The sequence below is a fragment of the Gymnoscopelus braueri genome, assembly GCF_963280865.1.
Source record: "Gymnoscopelus braueri genome assembly, chromosome: 12".
Lineage (NCBI taxonomy): Eukaryota > Metazoa > Chordata > Actinopteri > Myctophiformes > Myctophidae > Gymnoscopelus > Gymnoscopelus braueri.
The window spans coordinates 27361580-27384876 of NC_137614.1; the positions used below are offsets into that span (position 1 = coordinate 27361580).

General features: G+C 40.3%; 4 protein-coding genes across 4 annotated transcripts; 1 reads left to right on the forward strand and 3 right to left on the reverse strand.

Moving 5' to 3' along the window:
- Window positions 1-2412: 2412 nt before the first annotated feature.
- Window positions 2413-3054, reverse strand: LOC308096461 (ras-related protein Rab-11A-like; the record flags this gene model as incomplete). The annotated part of the gene is made up of 1 exon (XM_080443882.1): window positions 2413-3054. One exon carries the CDS (start codon window positions 3052-3054, stop codon window positions 2413-2415), a length of 642 nt encoding a protein of 213 aa, XP_080300008.1.
- Window positions 3055-5729: 2675 nt separating this feature from the next.
- Window positions 5730-13447, forward strand: taf8 (TAF8 RNA polymerase II, TATA box binding protein (TBP)-associated factor). Its single transcript, XM_080444246.1, has 8 exons — window positions 5730-5893; window positions 6983-7142; window positions 7813-7911; window positions 8404-8466; window positions 9062-9186; window positions 11219-11366; window positions 11668-11810; window positions 12614-13447. Exons 1-8 carry the CDS (start codon window positions 5849-5851, stop codon window positions 12752-12754), a joined length of 924 nt encoding a protein of 307 aa, XP_080300372.1. The 5' UTR covers window positions 5730-5848; the 3' UTR covers window positions 12755-13447.
- LOC308096462 (ciliary microtubule-associated protein 3) lies at window positions 13235-15356 on the reverse strand (the record flags this gene model as incomplete). The annotated part of the gene is made up of 5 exons (XM_080443883.1): window positions 13235-13303; window positions 13697-13814; window positions 14098-14228; window positions 15133-15254; window positions 15338-15356. 5 exons carry the CDS (start codon window positions 15354-15356, stop codon window positions 13235-13237), a joined length of 459 nt encoding a protein of 152 aa, XP_080300009.1.
- Window positions 15357-15778: 422 nt separating this feature from the next.
- atp6ap1b (ATPase H+ transporting accessory protein 1b) lies at window positions 15779-22229 on the reverse strand. Its single transcript, XM_080444108.1, has 10 exons — window positions 22094-22229; window positions 21765-21885; window positions 20483-20557; window positions 20040-20230; window positions 19892-19926; window positions 18914-18999; window positions 18593-18816; window positions 18420-18455; window positions 17109-17337; window positions 15779-17021 (listed from the first exon to the last, which is right to left on the reverse strand). The coding sequence occupies exons 1-10, from the start codon at window positions 22216-22218 to the stop codon at window positions 16812-16814; spliced, it is 1332 nt and encodes a 443-aa protein (XP_080300234.1). The 5' UTR covers window positions 22219-22229; the 3' UTR covers window positions 15779-16811.
- Between the last annotated feature and the right edge of the window lie 1068 nt (window positions 22230-23297).

Consider the following 23297-nt stretch of genomic DNA (forward strand, 5'->3'; position numbering starts at 1 on the left):
TTTGCAGTGTATGGAATGCAAATCCATGATTTGTTTATGCAAAAATAGCAGTGATTATGCTTCCACCTCACTCTAGCTGCCTGATATCAGCCTGCCTTCCATATCGCTGAGGCCTGCTATGGTATCTGCCCAGTGCCCACAGCACTGCCAGCTCTCCATCCATCACTCCACCCTCTTTGTCCTAGATTCTCTGCAGTGATGTCATCTCAGTGGTCTGATCACATGACCTGTCTGTCGTCTCCTGTCCCCCCCTCCCTCCCTCCCTCCCTGCGAACCTCCTTGTTGTTGAGCTGGACTATGTTTGAAATGCACTTGCTCCATTTTCCTTGTCTTGCTCTGGGAATTCTAAGGATTTTTTTTGCATGACTTGCCTTTTTTTCCCATATGGTCATGAGTTAGTGTGGGAGAACAAGCTGGAAAATCAGTGACCTGACCCAAGATTGCACCTTAACAGAATATTCTCTGGGGTTGCAACATGAGATGCTTGAATGGCCTGTCCATTCAGGCTACCCTGATTGGCCTACTTGAGGAGACTGAGAGCATTTTGAGTGAGCCTGAACAAAGTCCTCGCTGCAGTGTAGTAGCTACAAACCAAACACTTTATGCTGTTTATTCCAGAACACACTTTATACTGTGACGGAACACAATTTATTCACTGGAGAATTGGGGAAATATTGTGAGTGCTGTACCCTTGAACTGCAGGGGATAAAAGAGCAGAACAGGAATAGAAGCCACAATGGCTCCATGCAGAGCGTTCTTCAGAGAACATTCTCTCAACCCCCTCTCCTCCTCCCAGCAGCTGTGAGACAGGGAGGGGGAGTGGCCTGGACAGCTGAACACTGAGAGGAAAGAGGAGGATGGGGAAGCTCAAGATGGGAGTGGTCCTCCATTGAATGAACCAGCACTCCATCCTGCTTGGAGAACATGACACCCAACAAAATGACAAAATATACCCTGGACATGCAATATGAGATTTATACTATATGTTTGTGTACAATCCAATGAGTCATTTGGACACCGGCAAAGACATTACTAAATATTTGCCTTAGTTTTTTCACAGCATGTTTTGTTGTGAGCCTTGCTCTTTCTTTTCCATCACTCCCAATGTCACGTTTATCCTGTATCCTGTGTGAGGTCTCTCTCCTGATTGGATCAAATTGGTATACCGACCTGAAAATGCATTTTCTGTTAAATAAAGAGCTGTTACTGAACAAACACTCTGCAGAAATCAGAAATTATTATTATTATTTAACCATTTTAACAAACAAAAAATATCACTTACTGCGCCTTTAAAGGGATACTTCACTTTCACATAAAATAAACATTAAAAAAAGATATTTAAAAAAAATGAAAGAAGTTATGGCAAAATAAAGGCCCCCTCACACATTAGTAGGACACTCTAATGCGTGAGGGGGCCATGAATTATCCATTACTTTTTTCATTTATTTTTAATATATTTTTTAAATGTTTATTTTATGTGAAAGTGAAGTATTCCTTTAACGTGTAGTTTAAAAAGGTATCTAACTGAGAATGAGCAAGTTGTTAAAGATGGGGTGCCATGATATTTTTCAACCCTAAAACCTGATCATAAGGTATTATTATTATGTAAGGATTTTTTTCAACAACAAAAAAGTGTACAGAAATTGTTAAAATTATGTTTTTATGTGGAATACGCCTCCAGTTCATTAAGTATACCTGGTTCTCACCTTAGCACCTCCTCCACCACCTTAGCACCACCCACCTGTCCTTGTCCCTCCTCCTCCTCATGCCCACACCTGTTGTGTTATGACAATGAGGGGGAGGGTATGGCTTTGTGATGTCACTAAAGCGCTGTTTCTCTATTGGCATGTTTGACCCTCAAGGTTTCAGCCTCCAGGAAGAAACTCCAAATAGTCAGAGAAGACATAAAACACCATAAAAACACCACCGGGGGGCTTTATGAAGTTCTATCAACCTCATAGACACATGAAAAACAGAAAAAGTGCAAAACCATGGCACCACCTCTTTAAGCTGATATGTCAAGATATCACAGTAGTCATATAAGGAGACTAAAAACTGTTGGGGAAAAAAAAGGAAATTGCGAATGGAGAATACGCACCTGCTATTTAAAGGTATTGGGAGCCAAAACTGATTGGTTTTAATTAATGTAACGGCCGAAAACACACACAACCCATGACTAATTCAGAGTCTATATAAATAGGCTCTGTGCGCATAACTTTGATGTCCCGGCCGGGTTTCATTTTCCCATAGCTTTGTTTGATTGGCTCAGCAGCAACTTTGAACCGGAAGCTCATATGACGCCTTCATACTGTGTGCCAGTGTTGCACATTCAAAATAGTAGATCTGCAAGCTCACGTGTCAAACTGCTATTTCCGGTACACAACGCGATGCACAATCAATCAGCCACTAGACTCACATACAACACTGCTTCTTTGGTTTGTTCTCCGTGGGCTGCACCTGGATTTTGACCACATCGTTGCTAGGTGACATTTCATCGTCCTGTCTGTCTGACATTCGCTTCTGAGAGACAACGCAGTAAATCTCAGTGAGCAGGGTATGGAAGGCTGTTACCACATTAGTGGAATCCAAGGCGGATGTCTCTAGTAATGACAGACCATTTTTCTCTGCAAATGCACATGCCTCATCAGTGGAAACAGACCTGAGATGTTGCAGATCACTCTTATTGCCCACCAGCATGATGACAATGTTACCGTCAGCATGGTCTCTCAGTTCCTTAAGCCAGCGCTCCACATTCTCAAAGGTCAGGTGCTTGGCGATGTCATACACAAGCAGTGCACCCACCGCCCCCCGATAATATGCAGAGGTGATGGCTCTGTAGCGCTCCTGTCCAGCAGTATCCCATATCTGAGCTTTCACAGTCTTGCCGTCAACCTGGATGCTGCGAGTGGCAAACTCCACTCCAATGGTGCTCTTGCTCTCCGAGTTGAACTCGTTACGGGTAAAGCGAGACAACAGGTTGCTCTTCCCCACACCAGAGTCACCGATCAGAACCACTTTGAACAGGTAATCATAATTGTCACCTCTAGTACACATCTTCAGCGGTTTTCAACCTGTCCGTTGGTATCATGCCATAAAACTGAAAAGAACAGGAAGGTATGTTTTAGTTTTTTCCTATCCCTTTGTCCAAGCAACGTATGGGGCGCTTTTATGCAGAGCCTCCCCAATGTTTGCGTCATCGCTATGATGTCACTATTGTGACAGCCATGCCCAAATATGGAGTTCCATGTCAGTCCTTTCCAAATATGGAGGTGCATGATGTCAGACTGGCCTCCAGTCCGATCCAAAGTTTCCTTTCAAGGCTATTACAGACGAAGGTCGCCGGTCCTCTCGCCCGTCTTTTCTGTCAGGGTGTGCTCCAATAGCCTTTTGTCTTCCCAGACTTTCCCACAAGGCAGTGAAGATGGCGGTTGGTCAGTTGCCAGGGCATGTCCGTTACACGTGAGCCTGCGCATCCGTCCTCTGGGGACCACCACAGCTCCGAGGTGACTATAGAGGCCAGCACCACGATCGATGTGAATAGTCTGTTTGTGAGTTGTTAGATAGTGCCTGGGCTTCTTAAGTGGTAGAAGTAGATGGGCAGAGGGGGCAGGGTGGAGAGGGGAATGAACGACCCTGCATGATGAAAGGGTTGTCAATTAGCCGGTCAGATTATCCCCCAGGTGGCCTGCCTCCAGCACAGAAGAGCAAACAGAGTAATAGTTACAGGACAGAAAATATAGTTTGCAGTGTGAGAGTGAAGTGTTAGGATTAGGAATAAGACACTGTGGGGGCCAACCTATGGGGCCAACCCAAGGTGCAGCTAGGAGGGGAAAGTGGCGCACCACCACCTATGTAGACACTGCAGCACGACTGCTGAGCTAACAATACTGCAGAGCTCAAACTTTCCCAAATTCATAATCTTATCTTATCTTATCTTATCTTATATATATATATATATATATATATATATATATATATATATATATATATATATATATCAGAGCTATGGCTATGATTTAGGCATCTTACCCCACCTCAATCAGTGATCAGACTCTCGGCTTGATTGATTCTCTGATTTGCCTATCAGACCCTCAGCCTGATCTGGCAGGTTGCCATAGCAACCAGATACAGGAAGTCTGACCTCTTTATCACATGACCGAGGTTGGGAGGTTGGGAGGTTGGGACTAGAGGTTAGGGCCACAAAGCAAAGCGGGGAGGGAGGAGAGGAGCCGAGAGGAGAGGCCAGAGGGGCCGGACTTCGCATGACGTGTGTGCAGAGTGACTAGGCCAGTGCTGTCTGGACCAACCTCGGATCGGGCCTAGATGTGCCCTGACATCTAGTTTATGTAATTGTCAATGACATGTCTAATGTGTTTTTATATTCATTTATCAAGGTTACGTTGAGTTGCAATTTTCCTGTTTGAAACGGTTGTGCGAGGCATGTTAAAACGGAGGAGAATTGTTTATTATGGTGACTGATAAAATGTGTCTTTAGTGGTTATTTTTGGTCTCCTTGACACTTTTGTAAGATGGTTCAAATTGACACTTGTACAGATGAGAAAAGAGTGCCGTGTTACTTTCTTCTGCATATTATAAATATTTTGTGATTCACTTATCCTGTTAAGCTTTGAGCTGCATAGGTGATTGTATGTATTGTTAAAATGTTGTTTGTAACTTTATAGTAGTATTAATTTAAGAATAAGTGAGTGCGCACACGCATGCACGCACGCACGCACCCACCCACGCACGTGCATGCGTGCGTGCGCGCACACACACACACACACACACACACACACACACACACACACACACACACACACACATACACACACACACACACACACACACACACACACACACACACCCAGTGGTGGAATGTAACTAAGTACATTGATTTACTCAATTACTGTATAAGGATAATTTTGAAGTACTTTTACTTTACTGGAGTATTTCCAATTTTCTATACTATGTAAAGTATGTATTTTCTACTCCACTACATCTCAGAGACAAGTATTGTACTTTTACTCCACTACAATTGTTTTAAAACTTTAGTTACCAGTTACTTTATAGATTTGGATTATGATTAAAAAACATACATTAATCACTTCAGCCCTCAAACGTTGGCTATTTGAAAATAGCCGATCTACAAGCTCCCAACATGTTGCGATTCAAACTTCAAAGTGTTGTGAGCTTGTAGATCTGCTATTTAGACATAATAACTTGTGAAACAGGACATTCAGCATAATGAGTACTTTTGGTACTTTAAAGGGATACTTCACTCTCGGGCCGGGGACACATTTAAAAAAAATATTAAAAATAAATGAAAAAAGTTATGGAAAATTCATGGCCCCCTCACGCATTAGAGTGTTCTACTAATGCGTGAGGGGGCCATGAATTTTCCATAACTTTTTTCATTTATTTTTAATAATTTTTTTAAATGTGTCCCCGTCGGGAGAGTGAAGTATCCCTTTAAGTATATTTTGATGCCAATACTTTTGAACTTTTACTCAAGTAAATTTTGAATTCTGGACTTAGACAGAGTCTACAGAGTTCTACATTGCAGAATTGATACTTTTACTTAAGTATCATTTTTTTGTACTTTTCTCACCACTGCACACTCCCATACTGTCTTTTGCGTCACGAAATGCCGTCGCTAGAGGGCGGTAAAAAAATATATCTCCAAGATGTTAACTGACATCCGCCCGATAACCGGATATGGCGTATGTGTTTGTTTTTGTAGCGTGTGCATCACTACAGAGTCTTACCGATTAGACTTAATAAAAATAGATTTAGTTTCATGGTTATTTATTTCTTGGTTTAAAAGAACGTGTACGCCATCAGTTTATCGATGGCGGATCCCGCGGTGGTATCCGGTTCGCTTAATATAGGAGGGGTAAGAAACTATTTATAAAGCCATCAACAACAACGACAAAACGACCAGATCAAACAACATTGACTCGTTAAAGGATGAGATTGAAACCATACGAGATCCTAACGTTTAAACTGACATGATTATATAGACTAGGTAGATGTACATCAGTGCATCTACGACTTTGGGCTTCTTTTTCTGTAAAGTTGCTTGTAAATATTGCGGTTTTGTGTTTTTTTTTGGGGCAATTGTTTCTAAAGTTAGCCCTGAAACATGACTGTCATACAAGCGTCATGTGAACCATGGCTATTTCTAAAGTGTACTTGCTTATTTGGGCTTGTTTCAATTCTTTTTTAATTATTATTTAAACTAGTGGTTCTCAAACATTTTCATGTCAAGAGCCCCGAATTTAACGTGTATTTGTCCACCACGGACCCCCATCTGATATTTTTTTGCCAGCGACCCCCGTACCAGATTTGTGTTGATAAAATGTTTCAACAATATTTCACATTTTACACTTTTTTTTCCACAAGAGTTTTTTGAAAATAGCAGATCTACAAGCTTGTAGATCGGCTATTTTCAAATGTATATACGCTGTAGGTTTAAAGTGCTCATGTGGCTTCTTTTGGGCTTGTTTCCATGGACCTGGTTGCTTATTTCTCTCACAAAACCTGGCAACACTAATACACATACACATGATGCATCCTTTTGCTTTTGGAGAGAGATGCAGTGTTTCTACAGAGGCTCAACATTCATTTGAGCTTTGGCTAGTTTGGTCAAACCTAAAACCCATCCATATAGTAGAAAGTGTGAAAGAACTGTGAACTTGTGCTCCAAACCTTTCTTTTGCCTTGGGTCTGTATTAGGACTACTTGCATTTGTTCTTTTTATTTTCTGAGACTGTCAAAGATAATGCTAAATAAATTACATGATGAATTTTTGTTGTTGTTGCATGTGATGTTATATCCTATTAGTTTGGGAAAACCTGCATATAAAAGTGGCAGTTATTGTCACAAAGCTGATTCACTTACGCAGCAGGCTTTCTAATTTGTGATTACATTTTTCATGTGGTGTTCATGTTATGTTCCCTAATGATATGCCCTTGTGTTCCAGCGTTCGAGTAGCAGTAAAGCAGCTACCAGTCCAGCAGAAAATTATCAACTGGCCCGCCGAAGGACTCTGCAGGTGGTGGTTAGCGCTCTGCTGACAGAATGCGGGTTTGAAAGTGCAGAGAAAGCAGCAGTGGAGTCCCTCACAGAGATGATGCAAAGTTGTATGTCTGAATCATTTACTTTGTGTTTTGGGGTTGCAATGTCAGGCCTCCTCCTTCCTTATTTATATTGTGAGATACTGGCAGTGGTGGGCACTAATTAAGTACATTTACTTACTAAAGTCAATTTTTGGAGTATCGTGTCTTACTTCAGTATTTGCATTTTTGGATACTTACTTATGACTTTTACTCCACTACATTTCAAAGACTAATATAAGTGGACCCGAACATAACATGGCAGCATTTTTCCAATAAACTCAATGGACACGGCCGCCATGTTAGGTTCTACTTTGAATAGTGTCCACATTCTTTATTGTACTTTTGACTCCCACGACGATTTCTAGGAACTAAGGTAAAAAAGTACATTGTGAATTAAACACTTAAGCCCTATTTCAAATATTGTGCAAATAGCTGACCTACACACGCGCACTGCGCAACGCATTGTGAGCTTGTAGATCTGCTATTTTCACTATTACTGATATTTTTTTAAAATATATATAGCTCAGCACAAATTTGACTGAGCAACCTTCAGTTGTAGTTAAGTAATATTTGACAAGAAGTATTTATACTTTGACTCAAGTACTGGCTGGGGTTGACTACTTTGTCCACCACTTGATGCTGCCTTGTATGTTAGATGTATTCATAAAATCATGATATACTGTCACCTTTTCAGATATCACTGAAATAGGCCGCTGTGCTAAAGCTTACTGTGAACATACAGCCAGAAGCGTTCCTACACTCTCGGATACCGTTGCTGCACTCGTTGAAATGGGTGAGTAACGTGAGCGCAATAAATAGGGCAGTAACTATCAATTATTTTCTTTGCGATTATTCTGTTGATTACTTTTTCAACTAATCAAATAATGGAGAAGCATGTTTTTAAATGTATTTTTTATATATCAATATGAAAACTTCTAATTGATTTTTATAATAGACTAAATCGATTAGTATGATTAACCCCTATTATATAGCCCTATTTTACACTTGATTGTACAACAGTGTTGCACAAACAGCAAAAATAGTAGTTCTACAAGCTCACATCGCATTGCGACATGTTGTTTGTAGATCTGCTATTTTAACAAATTGTTTAGGAAAAGTGATATTTAAAATGTTTTGATTATTAAAATGAATTATTTTATTAAAATCAATTTGCGATTATTTTTTACAATAGATTAAATCGTTAAGTTATATTAACTGTTGCACCCCTAGACATAATTAAAAGAACAAATCAATAACACCATTTAACTTGTATTTGTTGCTGCAGGTTTCAATGTTCACACTCTATCTGTGTATGCAAAGAGATCTCAGAGGATGGTCATAACTGCTCGTAAGTAAGATATTATTGACTAGCTATTCATTTGGAGCCTAGGGCTGTCACGATCATGAAAGTTTACTTGATGTGATGATTAAATGTCACACAAATAATTGTGATTAACGATTTAATTGTTTTTGGTATTTAACATGGGAACATATTTATAAATCCAAATTACATTTCTGTTTGCCTTTTAGGCTTCATAAACAAAGGTTGCACAGCGCAGATATGACAAATAACTTAAATATACAATGAAATGGCTAACATATTTAATAACTTTACTGTACTTTGAAATGAGTGGAAATATCCGATCTACAAGCTCAAAACATGGTGCATCGACACGCACTGTGAGGTTTTAGAACAGCTAATTCCACAACGTTTTGAAAAACTTTTTGGGAAAGATAATTATATAATAATTGCGATCAAGCGATAATGTAATAAATGTGACAGGCCTAATCTTTAGGGACTATATGATTGACCATATTTACTAAACAATGCATTAAAGAATTGTCCAAATGGCTTGTGGTAAATCTTTTGATAATCCTTCTCTTTTGGTAGAACCTGGATATTACTCAGAAATGTGTGTGTGTTTTTTTTTAATGAATTTCAGCTCCAGTGACTAACCTACCTGTGACGCCCAAAGCTTTGGTGGCTGGACAGAAACGCACACATCCTCCTTACATCCCCAGCCACTTCCCAGAGTTCCCTGACCCCCACACCTACATCAAAACCCCTGTAAGGCTACACATTTTTGTTTTCATTCCCACCTTACAACACACTCAGCTATGTCTTCAATATTCTACAGTATATGTAGGCATACAAATATTCTAAAACATCTTTCAAGCCTGTGTGTGCACTCAAAGTATTTGCAGACTTTGGGTTATGCACTGTGTACACATTATATACTTAGTTCACTTTTGGAGTGGAGGGCTGCTCATTTGATCATTGCTGTGTGTAACACATTGGTGTCGATGTGCGTGCGAGTGCTATGGACATGATGTCCAAAGCGGCCCTTAGCCTACAAAAGAAATGGGCACTAAATCAAACTCCTGTCTAACTTTGTAGCGCAGCACTATGTGTTCTGCTCTTGTCTGTGTGGCATTGCCATTGTGTGTCGGGGTTGTTAAATTAATCGGCCAACTGATTGCTACAGCGGAGTAGCGTAGCGCACTTCTTCAAACACAGATGCTCTGCACTGTTCCTGCGGCTGTCCAGTGTCCATAGTTTCAAAAAGCATAATTTATCTACTCGATCATGCAGTTGTGTCGCTTGCCAAAAAGAACATGAAGTAGATGGGACAGACGAGTGATATATCTACAAGCTACAACGCATCATGTGCTGTAATATTACAGAGAATAAACAAACTTGCTGAATATGTTTCAGGGCAGGCTATGCATCTCAACCTCGTTCAACTATGTAGGTAGGATAGTAACGTACATATTAAGATTTCTTATACTGTCATGTTAACTTTTGTTAATTAGTTTTATTGTCCAATGGCCCGTATATACCGTCTAACGGAAACCTTGGTGTGTGTGTGTGTATACTGTAGCCCTGAAGCTAAGTTCACCCAGTGGCTACTGAGCCCATAGCTGCGTAACCATGACAACAGAGCCCATAGGCCATTGCCGCGTGTGCGGAGCGTAACCGTGACAACAGAGCCCATAGCCCATAGAGAGGACTGTCGGCTTCGGCAGCGGAGAAACGGTTCCCCCGTCCTCTCATTCAGACCCAAACTAGAGTCATCAAACAAAACCTTTGTACCTTCACTTGTGACTTTGGAAGAGACTGTGTTTCATAACCTGCCTCTGGGAAAGCCATGAGAGACTACTCTGTATGTAGCTTTTGAATTTGATTTGATTGTTGATTATGTTTGGTTGTGTTTAACTCTTTCACTGCCAGGAATTAATTCATCTGTCTCCGGTCCCCTTGCCAGCAAAAACGGCGATTTTACTGTACCTGTATTGTAAAAATCATGTCATATTCTCCGTGACCTCCGTCCTCACGGAGATCGGCTCATTACACAAACGGGGGTGTCGTAGTATAGGGATTTTTTTGTGTGTTTGTTACTTAGATTAGGCTCATTTGTGATTATATAAACTTTCTTTTTGTAATAAATATAAATTTGTCTATAATAAATAGATGTTCAGTTTTTAATTTAGTTGACCTTCTCGTTTTATGTTGCGGCCTTTATACCCCTAGACTAAGGGTCGTACTCATTACGATGCATGCGCAGGAACTCCGAATGTACCCGAAATTCACAAAAACGCTAATAAAGAACTTAGATTTGGGGAAAGTGAAAAACAGCCTTCCTCACTGTCTTGGTAATGGTCAATGCCTGTGTGCAAGTTCAGATCAATTGCTCAACCCACTGAGGAGAAAAATGGGGATCAGATGGACTGATAGAGGTTCCTTAAATTAATGGTAGGATAGTATTATATTACACACACACATACACACATAAAAGGGTACATGGGATTTAGGGGAGGGTGATAAAAATGGCAGAAAACAAGTGCATGCCTCGCTACAATCAGTTTGACCTGTCCAAGCAGCCAGGCAGCATATGCAAACCACCAAATGCACGCACGCAAAAACAAACAAAACTGTCACACTTGATCATTTCTTGTGTACCCCCCCCCCCACAGACACACACACACTTTGAATTAAAGGTATGCACCCATGTAGATGCAATGTAAAGGTTCTTCTGTAGGACACTGCATTGTGCCTTTATTCTTGCAATACCTTCATGGTACCATCATCTGTTCTTCAGACTTTCAGAGAGCCTGTTTCAGATTACCAAGTGGTGAGAGAGAAGGCAGCATCTCAGAGGAGAGATGTAGAACGGGCACTCACACGCTTCATGGCTAAAACCGGAGAAACACAGAGCCTCTTTAAAGATGATATTACCGCCTTCCCATGTGAGTGACTCCAAATGTATTTATTGAATAAATGTTTTACAAATGTGTTCAATGTCCAGAACATCTTAGCGTAGCAGGTGTTACCTGAAAAAAATCTCGCCTGCCCTAAATGTAAATCCTGGGGACGCCACTGTTTCCCATACAGCTTTGAATCTGCTAGATACAAAGTCTGTGAAGCTCCCTCTCGTGGAATAACTGTTTATCCACAAAGAAAAGTAATTGAATATATATATCTGGATACCACCTTGTTTACAATCCTGTGGACCATTACAACAGCATTTGTTTCTGATTGTTTTGCCAGTGATTGCAGCACGACCAACCAGCATTCCATATTTAAGCGCCCTCCTGCCATCTGAACTGGAGCTGCAGTCCTTGGAGGAGACAGACTCCTCTGAGCAGGATGACCAGACAGACAGTGAGAACGCAGCAGGAAACAACATCAGTGTGAGTCTTCATGAAATACTCTGTTCGATGTCTGGAAGACATATTACTATTCATACATCATCCATTTGTTTAGCTTGCCAGCCCCCTTAACACATTCGGTGCCAGAGTTTTATTTAAAAAGTGACGTTGAGTGCCAGAGATCTCACCGTTTGTAACGCTATGCTGTTTACAGCTGTAGACTCCACGACGAGCACCCGATTGTAAACAATATGTGCGTGCACGATGGTGGATGGTCCTGGCTAACGCCTGGAACAATAACATCTCTCATGCGAGTCACCATGGCGGAGTGATCGCGGATCGAAAATGACTCGTTTTCCCCACTGTAAAAAGTTAAGGAAATATGGAGTTTTTTGCAAGGAGATAGAATTGGAGCGGACGGGAGCCAGGTTTTTTGGCACAGTGATCCATCTGTCCCTTCCTTCTCAGAGTGACCGTGGGTGATTCCAGAGCTGCGCTAGCCGGGGGGGGGGGGCTAAAAAACTAAAAAAACTAAAAGATTGAAGTCACGGAGAATCCCGGTTTTGGCACCCAATGTGTTAATAGAGCTTAAAAAGTAAAGAAGATATTTCCTCTAATGTCAAGTCAAATAGTGCCCTTTGAAACCCATAGGACACAGAGTACATCTGCATGAGTAATGATATTTGGAAATATTCTGCGTATATGGTCTAGGCTCTAGGCTCAATTACAAATTATTTAAATCATTTAGCGTATTTCAGAAGATGAATCTCTAAGGCTAATGCATCCAGTTGTTTGTCTTTTCAAATGAATTTGATTTTCTTCTACTCTTTCTAACCTCTACTCAGGATGAACCAGAAGCCGACAAGGAGAATTCCATGCTTCCCCCAACGGGTGCTGTTCCCTCAGCAAAGGCCACTGAGGAGAACACGATAGACAACCCATACCTCAGGCCGGTCAAGAAACCCAAAGTGAGGAGGAAGAAGTGAGTGGAGGGAGTCATACTGAACTGGAACAAATAAGACTCATATCTGCACTCATTGGCAGATTCAGCAGTCCAGTTATTGCTTCACTCCTCGAAGGGGAGTTGCCCTTTACGGAAGCCTGGTCTAAAGACTGTAAACCAAGCAGTTCCTTTTATCTGATTTCTGGGGCTCGATGACCATATCCACTTTAGATTTGGTGTGATGTAGAAGCAAAATGACACCGTGTGTATATGGTCAATACTGCAGTTGACTTGGCTTTGTTGAATGACTTCCACTGAGGATTCCAGACTGTTTTTCTTTGACATTGGATTTGTATTTAGTTTGTTTTGTTTGTTCTATAGTATTCAAGCAACACACGAATACAGTCATTTTGTGAAAAAAAAGTACTACTTTTTATTTTTTATTTTCCTTGATGAGTTTTCATTGTCCCATTTCTTTCATTGAAGCCGTTTGCAACGTACTGTCATCTGTCAAAAATCTGAATTAGGAGTAGAACAAACTCAGGTATGCCATACGATTCCTCTGTTTCAGGAACTCCTTGTCACAATTTAGCTGAAGAAAAGGAAGAGAGAAAAAAAGGATATTGCTTCATATTTCAGTGCATGTGAATAAACCTCACTTAAGCAAATAGGTTCACTATACAGTGACATGTAGCCTATTGTTGCCTTTATATTACAATAAAAACAATCTAAGTTATAGTAAAAAGCACTAGATGTTTGTACTTATTTATTGACTACAAATAACTTTGTAGGGAACAAGCAATTGAAACGACAACATCCAAATGGATGTATTAGTATTAATAAGAGAAGTAACAAGAAAAAGAAAACATGGAAGCACAGGTTTAATTTGATGAATGTGAATTGTCACGACAGCCCTCAAATTTCAACGGATGCATTGTGCATCAGCTGTGCATTTTTTCTTTCTCCATAAAGTTCTGCAACTCGCCTGCATCCTCACTGCTCTCTTCTCCAACTGGGGCAGTCTAGCCCAATCCGGGGATCCGAAACACATCGGCCAGCTCACTTTCCTGTTGCTGATTGTATCATGAGAGTATGCCCCAGGGCTGCATTCATGAAAATTCAAACAGTTGTCAGCATGTTAAAGCATTTCATACGTCTGTCCTCCTATTGTATCGGCTCGTCTCTGTCGGGCAGAAACCCCACATGTCTCAAACTGTTACTTTTTAGGATTAAAATAAAAAAGTAGCAGATCTACAAGCTCGAGATCTGCTACTTTTGTGTGACACTGCAATATGATCAAGTAGGGCATTAATTTACGGGGAAAAAAACAATTTAGAACATGGAGATAAGAGGTTTCTGCCTGACATCCTCTTACCACTCACTCACCCTGGGCTGTAAACGCCTCCAGCCTTAGATTTGAACCTTTGTGTGGTTGAGTTGAATGGTGTTTTACTTGGAGGGAGAACTTTGGACCAAGTTTGATCCTGCTGGTACTTCTGTGGTGAGGGAGTTGCTGTCTGATAATGGTGTCAAAACGGTAATCAAAAACAACAACTTGACCTTATTAAGTCATCTTACTTCACATCTTGAATGTGACCTCATGGCAAATTGTGTTTGATCAGTTGACTGGTCTATAGTCTGATTTAGCGTGGGCACCTATTTACACACACTGTTGGTTGAAAATAGCCATGTATCATTGTGTTGTACTAGGTGCCCACTCGTACTGGATTCCTTTTACCTTGTGGCAGGGGGGGAAGCGTGCAGCAGTCCTCGTAGCAATAACATATCCTTTCTTACTTTCAGGTTTCTTTAGTATGTCATACATTATGGTACGGAACTGCAAGGAAAAGAAGCATTTGGAAAAAGACCATTTGGTTAATGAAATTTCTGACAGCTGCCTACAGTACATGGAATAAGTGATAATGTGAAAACGTTCAGGACACAAACCCAGTGTTGTAAAGTGAATAAGTACATTTTGAGGTATTTTTTGTTTTACTTTACTGGAGTATTTCCAATTTTCAGTACTTTTACTTCTACTCCACTGCATCTCAGAGGCAAATATTATACTTTTACTCCACTGCAATTATTTGAAAACTTTTTTGATTGTTATTACAAAACATACACTAACCACTTCATATACATTTCGGCCATTTGAAAACAGCCGATCTACAAGCTCACAATGTGTGAGCTTGTAGATCTATTTTCAAAAGATTTTTATACATTTGAAATGAGACATTCTGCAGAATGACTACTTTTACTTTTGGTACTTAGGAGTACATTTTGATGCCAATACTTTTGGACTTTTACTCAAGTAAATTTTGATTACCAGACTTGTACTTGTAACAGAGTATTTCTGCATTGCAGTATTGATACTTTTACTTAAGTAAAACATTTGAGTAATTTTTCCACCACTGCACAAACCTCATGATTGTCATAGCAGCCAGGACCACGATGTGTCGCATCAAGGCACGGCATCTCAATGCCCAGGCGACTTGGCGCATGAAACATGGGGAACAGTTTTCTCTCCTGACAGCTGCCAAAAACTAGGGATTTATTAACGAATTATTATCTATCCATTGTGTAAACAGATTAAATCTTCTATGTTACGCTTGCTTGCATACCATACCTGCATCGCGAACCGCCATGACTTCTTGTTTAGAGTATGTGTGACTGTGTAACGATGGTAACCGCAGATAGGTGGCTGCTCAAATTATACAAATTGTTTGTTGCTCTGGTGCACCCTCTTGTGGCTAAACTACGCACTAAAAACTAACAAAGTGGTTATTTCCAGTGGTGGAAAGTAACTAAGTACATTATTCAAGTACTGTACTTGAGTACAATTGAGATATTTTCCTTGAGTATTTCCAATTTTCAATACTTTTACTCCACTGCATCTGAGGCAAATATTGTACTTTTACTCCACTACAATCACTTGATACTTTTACTTTAATTATTCAGAAAGATACTTTTAATTTTCATACTTTGAGTATATATTGATGCAAATACTTTTACTCTAGTAAATTTAGAAAACCGTACTTACTAAACAGAGTATTTACTCCATTGCATTATTGATACTTTTAAGTAAAACATGCGAGTCCTTCTTCCACCACTGGTTCCTTCTGATCAAAGGGGGAACTCTTGCAATTCAATTTAGGCATTTAGGAGACACTCTTAACCAGAGCAACTTATAAAAAAACCAATGTATTTAATCACATTAATAGAATTTAGATCTCTTTATTGGCACAGAATCATAGAACCGTCAGTGGTAATAAGAGTTTTGAAAAGTAATGGCTGAACTGAAGATTTGTCATTTAAAGTAGCCTAATGAAATGTGTTGAACTCAAAACCAGTGGTACTATTTCAGGACAGGCAAAACACAATAAGTTAAATATCAAAGTTACAGTTTCACTGTCCTGTGTTTTAAACTGGGATTTGTATGAGAAAGATAAACAGTGGATTGTGTTACGCAAGGTATTTTCAAAATGCAACATTTCTGCAATTTGTCACAAATGTCTCAAAATACAATCAGCAATCAACTTCTTATATATACACACACAGGCAATTTGGACAATATCAGTAGTCTTTAAATTACACAGCTATAACAAAACAAAACCTGTCTCACAACATGCAAGTGGCCACATTCATGTTGGCACAAAAGGCATCCTCTTGCAATTATACATTTCATGTATCCCCTTCAATTGGCAAACAGTGGCACATAAAGTGCACATCGTAGGGGTGAGCACTTTAGAAGGAATGAAGGCAAACAGTAAACACCCCACGACCCCCCCCCCCCCCCCTCCTCCTCCCCTCCCCTCCCGTATTTTGGCACTTGCAGGTAAGGAGTGATGGAATGGAATATGCCTGGCAAGACTAAAGATGGCAAAATGAGCAAATTAAAAAGGATCTTTCCTGGACACATTTGACACACATAAGATGAATGGCCCATTCACAAGTGAATGTGTCAAATTCATCTGACACATAACATGACCTTCTGAGGAAGGTTCCAAGGTACTTGAGCTAGCGTACAAGGCATGGGACTCTCCTGGGTCCATGGTATGCTGAGAGGCACTGAGTGACTTTTTATGTGCATACTGTGTGCATTACTCTGACTGAGGCACAGTGATCTGGGGACCTTTAGGGTCATCAAAGCGGTCCATGGTGTTTATCTGCATAATCATGTGCAGGCCGTAGAAAAAGATCCACAACATGAGCAGTGAGGTTATCAGCCCCATCCAAATGCCTGCAGTGAAGAATCCTGCACAGTCGCTTGCATAGGCGAAATTTCCATCCGTCAACCCAAAGCCCTGAATCTGTATTGTAAAACAAACATGACAAATTCTGTCAGACGTCACAGCGAGCACACATGGGTCACAGATTCAGATTTTGCATGTTTGTACCTGGAATTCAGTGAAATTGACCCTCCACGGAGTTGTCCCATTTGGCACCAGCAAACCATCTCCCCAGCTCTTCACAGACTGACAGCTGAAGGAGTACTCTGCAGGAGTATATATATGTCTGCTAGAAAAGGACACCATCTGCCCCAGCACACTGTTCTGCAGCAGCACTGTGTTCAGGGTGGACCAGTTCCGTGCAGACACTGGATAGAACTTCTTAGTCATGGAAAAACTACAGTAGATAAAATATGTCAAGTGTCATGTTAGTTACAACAATTCAACGTAGGTTTATGCTGTATATACATAGAACGTATAATATATAGACCGGTAATTGCTGTTTTGGGCCGTTTCTTTATAACAATTACCGGAAAATATCAAGTCTGCACATGTTCTCTCTCTCTCGTGTGCGCGCGCCAGAGACACTTGTCTTTCACAGTAGTGTTGTAGACTGCGCTACTAACAAAAGCTGCCACAAAACAACAACAAGGCACACTCATTTGAAGACGAAGTATCAAAGACAAACTGCTGCTATCATAAAGATGGATGTACACGGAATGCACAATCCCAACCCGTAAAATGTTACCATTTGAATTGAAAATCTCTGAGACTGCACAAGACCTCCACAAAAGCTTTCATCTTTTTCCAAAGCTGCTTCTAACCAGACACATGGATTCACTCAGGACATCATTATGTCACCATACCTGTGAGTAGCCTATAGTGATTTATTAGTGGCCAGATGAACCAATCAACATGCTTTTAGATGATTTTTTAGTTTCTGTGTTGTTACCCATGTCCTCACTGTATTGCCTATTTTAATATTGTTTTATGCTTTTGCTTTTTTTTTTGCTTTATTGTTAAATTGGTTGTAACTGTAATTGTATTCTTGCTCTGTAAAGCACTTTGAGCTGCATTTCATGTCATGAAAGGTGCTATATACAAATAAAGTGTATTATTATTATTATTACAGAGGATTCCTCTCAAGTACCAATTAAATAATTAAATGGATATGACCGTTGAATATGATATTGGATATTTTATCAGATGTCCGTAAACTGTAATAATGTTGGATATTCTGACCAGGCAGTTTATAGCGTGACCTCTGAAATAATTATGCGTGTATGTTTTGTTTCACTCAACATCCTGTGTATGTGCAATTTCTAAAAAGTTGATAACCCATTCCGTCCACCACAGTTTGCCAACTCGGACAGCTTGCTCATCGCCGTGGCAGGCCTTGAGGCGATCTTTGGAAAATGATACAGCCTTTATCATAGAATACACAATGGTGCGAAATTGCTTAGGTCTTTTTTTTCTTACCTTAGAGTGATCCCTAATGGATAATTGAGGACTAGCCTGAAAAAAAAAAAAAGAATAGTTATAATTGTATCCATTCTTTTGAACAGCAATAAAAAGAGTTTCTCTCAGGCCTCTGGCCAACCAACACACCAACATGACACAGCTTGGATAAGTAACAGTGTTAGTGTTCTCACAATGAGATGGTGTCGTTACACAGGGATCCCTCCAGAGTCGGGGTCTCTGTAGCAAGGTCAGTCCACGACGTGCCTGTGAAGCTGACAGTGAGATTATTTGCCCACAGCATAATGCAAGGAACACCAGTCACATTGAACACAATGGGGGGTTTCACAGTGGTTTCGACGGCTTGAAGCAAGGACCGACCCACAGGCTGGATAGACATGGAGGTCTGAGCGATGACCTGGGGAGACAAAAGGATTTCTCTCTCTCTCTCATCCAACATCCAATTAAATAATGTGTGTTTTTATACTGTATAGCTGCACGGGGGAATATATTACCCGAGACGGCTGCAGTCCTGTGTAGATGGCAGTGTAGGGGATACTTTTGGCTTGCATGATGCTCAGAACTTTCCCAATAATCTCATCTGTGGATAGAAACAAAGTTAAACGTTCCCTACTGTGTATGTCATTGTAGTGGCAACATTTAAAAAATAATTGACCTGATTAAAAGAACACATTTATCAAGAATCACAAAGCTTTTATTTGCCACTCACGTATACAGGTACAAGCAGCTAAATGCAACAGCACTAACATATACACAAGATAATACTGTCTTTTAGAGCAATGAAAATAACAAAACAAATAAGACAAGACAATAGACAGAAATAAGGTTAAAAAGTACAGGCAAGACCCACTGTAAAATAAACTTTAGCAGTAAATAACCTAGCAGCAGTGGGGGATGTGCAATAGGGAATGTTTGAAATTAGAGGGGGGGTGGGGTAATTTAGTTTAGATACATAGAATTTGCGATAACATATATACGTACATCTATACATCGCCAGCAGAAATGAGGGGATGAACAATGGGGAAATGTTCTCCATGGGGGGGGGGGGGGGGTATTCATTCTATGTTCGTTCTATCTTATGTTAGGTTGTTTGTTTATAGTCCGGTGCTTCATCTGTGTAGTAATGGCGTGCATGTAACCGAGTTTAATTCCCTTGGTGATAAAAGGTAAGCTTGTATTTTTGCATGACACTGTCATACAATAAAGTATTAAGTGTTTAATCAGACTAATCAATATAGTTTATTATTAAAAAAAAAAAATGAAATGTTTCAAATCGATTTGTTGATATAAAAAAATCTATACTATACAAAGAAACGTGCTTCAAGATTATTCGATTAATCAAAAAAGTTATTGATAGAATAATCACTGAAAAAAGAAAAGAATGGATCGTTGCAGTCCTATATGGCTGAAGCGGTGAATAGATGATGACACACACTGGTATGGTCCTTTAACATAAAATTCACATAACTTACCATTGTTGCGAAGGACCTCCTTGGGAAACTTAGAGCTGTAAAAACAACACACACTTACAAGTTAAATAGGATAATAATACACATGACAGCATTAAAAACATATGAATAAATTCCATAACTGGTGCACTTCAGAAACATGAGGTCTCACTCAGTATTATAAGGCAGGTTGATGATCAGGAAAGTGCAGCCAGACGCATTGAGAGGAAGATCTGACAGAGTGTCTGCGTCAACCAGGAGAGGTGAGACACCAAGCTGCTCCTGCAGCAGAGCAGGCACGGTGCTGGAACTAGACCATTCCACGGACGGAAGCACCAATGAAGAAGAAGAATGCAGTGCAGCCTAGAAGAAGTGGGGACGTGGGGAAAAGATGATCACAAAATAAGACATGAGCTCATGGCTGCAACTATCGAGTATTTCCTTCACGATTATTCTATCGATTATTTGAATAATCGAGAAGAGTTTCAATCAATTAAATTGATTAGTTTAGATGAACTGCTGCACCCAAACATGAGCTTAAATGTGTTGCATATGTATATCAGTTTGAATATATGTAAGTACAATGGCAGAAGTCATAATGAAAACACACCGTACCTCAAGATTTGGAAAAACGCTATCTGGCTTGTTTCCAAACACTCCACCAAACACTGTAAAGTCCTCTTTGCTTAACTGTGTGAAAAAAGGACATCAAAACATTGGACTCAGAAGTCAACTCAATTAATCAGCAACCGACACAACAAATACACAAAGCATGGGCAGGGAAAGGGGGTATTTTTTTGTCACAGTAGTACATTTGCACATAAGTGAAAATTGTCCACTGTATTCCCCATCCTAATTATTAGGCACAGTGGGCATTTAATACATTGCCCGGGGAGTAGTTAGGGCTTGTCTTGCTCAAGGACACTTCGACACAGACCGTGGCCGGGGGCGAACTGGGGACCTTGCCATTCCAAGAGGGCTTCTCAGTCTCTACCAGAGGTGGACAAAGTACTCAATCCCAGTACTTGAGTAAGAGTACAGATACTCCTGGTCAAATTTACTCCACTACAAGTAAAAGTAGCTCAGTCAAAATGTTACTCAAGTAAGAGTAAAAAGTAATTGCTTTTATTAAAAATACTTAAAGTACAAGTCAAAGTCCTTTGAAGTCCTCGACCACCTGTCCCGTCGGCAGTGGCAATGATGTCCTCTGTGTTAATACCGATGCTTTTGTTTTCTTGGCATAGAGCTTGAGGCAGATCTTCCTGCACTGCTACATATAGTATTTATGACAATGTTTATTAAAGGTAAGAAAATCAAGTCTTAAGTTCGTCAAAAACCCATCCGCTTGCATTAAGAATTTTTCTTTTACCCCTGCATCAGCAGGGGTACAATCTGGGAACCCAGAACCAAATAAGAATGAAAAACAGCGTCCTCTGCTGTTTGTACTCAGAGCAGAATCTGTTCTTGAGAGATTAGCAGGGGTAAAACAGCGAAACTACTTCCTATTTCAATTCAATTTCAAAGCAGGAAGCTGTACCCTTGGTCTCTACCGTTATTTTATACCTCTATGGTCTCTACCCATGCAGCTATGGCCGCCCATAGCAGCAGACACTGATGGCCTACATAACATGCAGCCAAGGCCCTATGAGAAAGGGAACTGTAGAATGGGAAGTGGTGCTAATGCTCACTGTCACACCAGAGTGAGAATACCAGAGTCACGAGTGACTTCTCAGAAACCATACTAGCAACCATGATCTTGACTCACCATTACTCATTTTAAGTACATTTAAATTGTCATCAAATAAATACCCTTTCAAACTGGAAAAACACAATATATTATATTATATTATATTGTGTGCACTGTGCATGCATATCACATTTATTCTGGTCTTGTTACCTTGTCCTGTAGAAACAGCAGCACAGTGCATGGGGCTGAGCTGAAGGCACTCTTGATGTACACAACCAGTTGATCAGTAGTCGTGATGTGACCGGCTGCTGGCGGGGCCATCGGTGGTAAACTGTGCATGCACAACAAACACAGGGATCAGCAGCGTTGCCTGTCAAATACAAGACTATACAGCTCTTCCTACGCATTTCATATGACTCCAACAACATAAGCAAGCAATTCACATGTCAGATAGCATTAGCTTACGTGGCTTTCATTGCGAACTATGGACTGGAGTCAAAACTATATCGCAATTTAAATGAACAAAATACAATATTTACCCGCCACTGGACCACATTAAGAATGGCACTTGACTCGTACAGCTTCCTATGGCGAATAATGTAAACAAAAGCGCAACAACAGAGGCCATTGCTCGTACTTCCCCCCGATGCTCTGTTCCTGCCATTTTGGTTTTTCCGTAAACTGCCAAAGTCACGTGACACAATCAGCTGATTGTCACGTGTTCTTGGGTGTTTCATGTCATGCACCCATGGGCGCTTCCTGCTTCTTTTATTCATCCTCTAAAGTGCTTTGGAGCTTCTCAACTGTAATTTCGCATTGCTTTTTTACCCCCTAATCTCATCCAAACTACAGTGCAAAAGTTTCGTTCGTAATAAAGCTAACTCATATGTTACCCCCCCCCCCCAACCTGTTGGTTCACTTCAAAGTACCAGTTGAAATGAATACACCCTGTCACCAGCGTTGCCAGATTCTGTGAGAGAAACAAGCAACCAGGTCTAGGAAAACCAGCCCAAAAGAAGCGACTAAGGGCCACATGAGTACTTTAACATGTACATCAACTATTTGAAAATAGCCGATCTACAAGCTCACAACGCGTCGCGATGCGACGCGTTGTGAGCTTGTAGATCGGCTATTTTCAAATAAAATCTTGCGGGGAAATTTGAATAAGGAGATCTGGCAACCCTGCCTGTCCTCGCTGTAGCTAGCCTCGCATCAAGCTGGTAAAAATGTCTACTACAAAACAACACATTTCAGCAGCATGCTGCATGCTGCGTTTTGATACTATAATTATAACACTTACAGCTTTATGATTTATCAAAGCTTTTGACTCGGAAGGCCGACAGTGTTGTGTTCAGTGGTGATGGAAAAAGTACTCCCATTTTGTACTTAAGTAAAAGTATCACTACTGCAATGTAGAAATACTCTGTTACATGTGAAAGTCCGGAATTAAAAATGTACTTGAGTAAAAGTGCTAAAGTATTGGTATCAAAATGTACTTAAAGTCCCAAAAGTAGAAAGTACATTATGCAGAATGTCCCGTTTCACAAGTTTTCAAATGTATAAAATGTATTAAAATCTTTTGAAAATAGCAGATCTACAAGCTCACAACAGTTGCATCGTGATGCGTTTTGAGCTTGTAGATTGGCTATTTTCAAGTGGCCGAAATGTAGCCCTGGCTGAAGTAACAAGTAACTAAAGTTTTCAAATAATTGTAGTGGAGTAAAAGTACAATATTTCCACTGA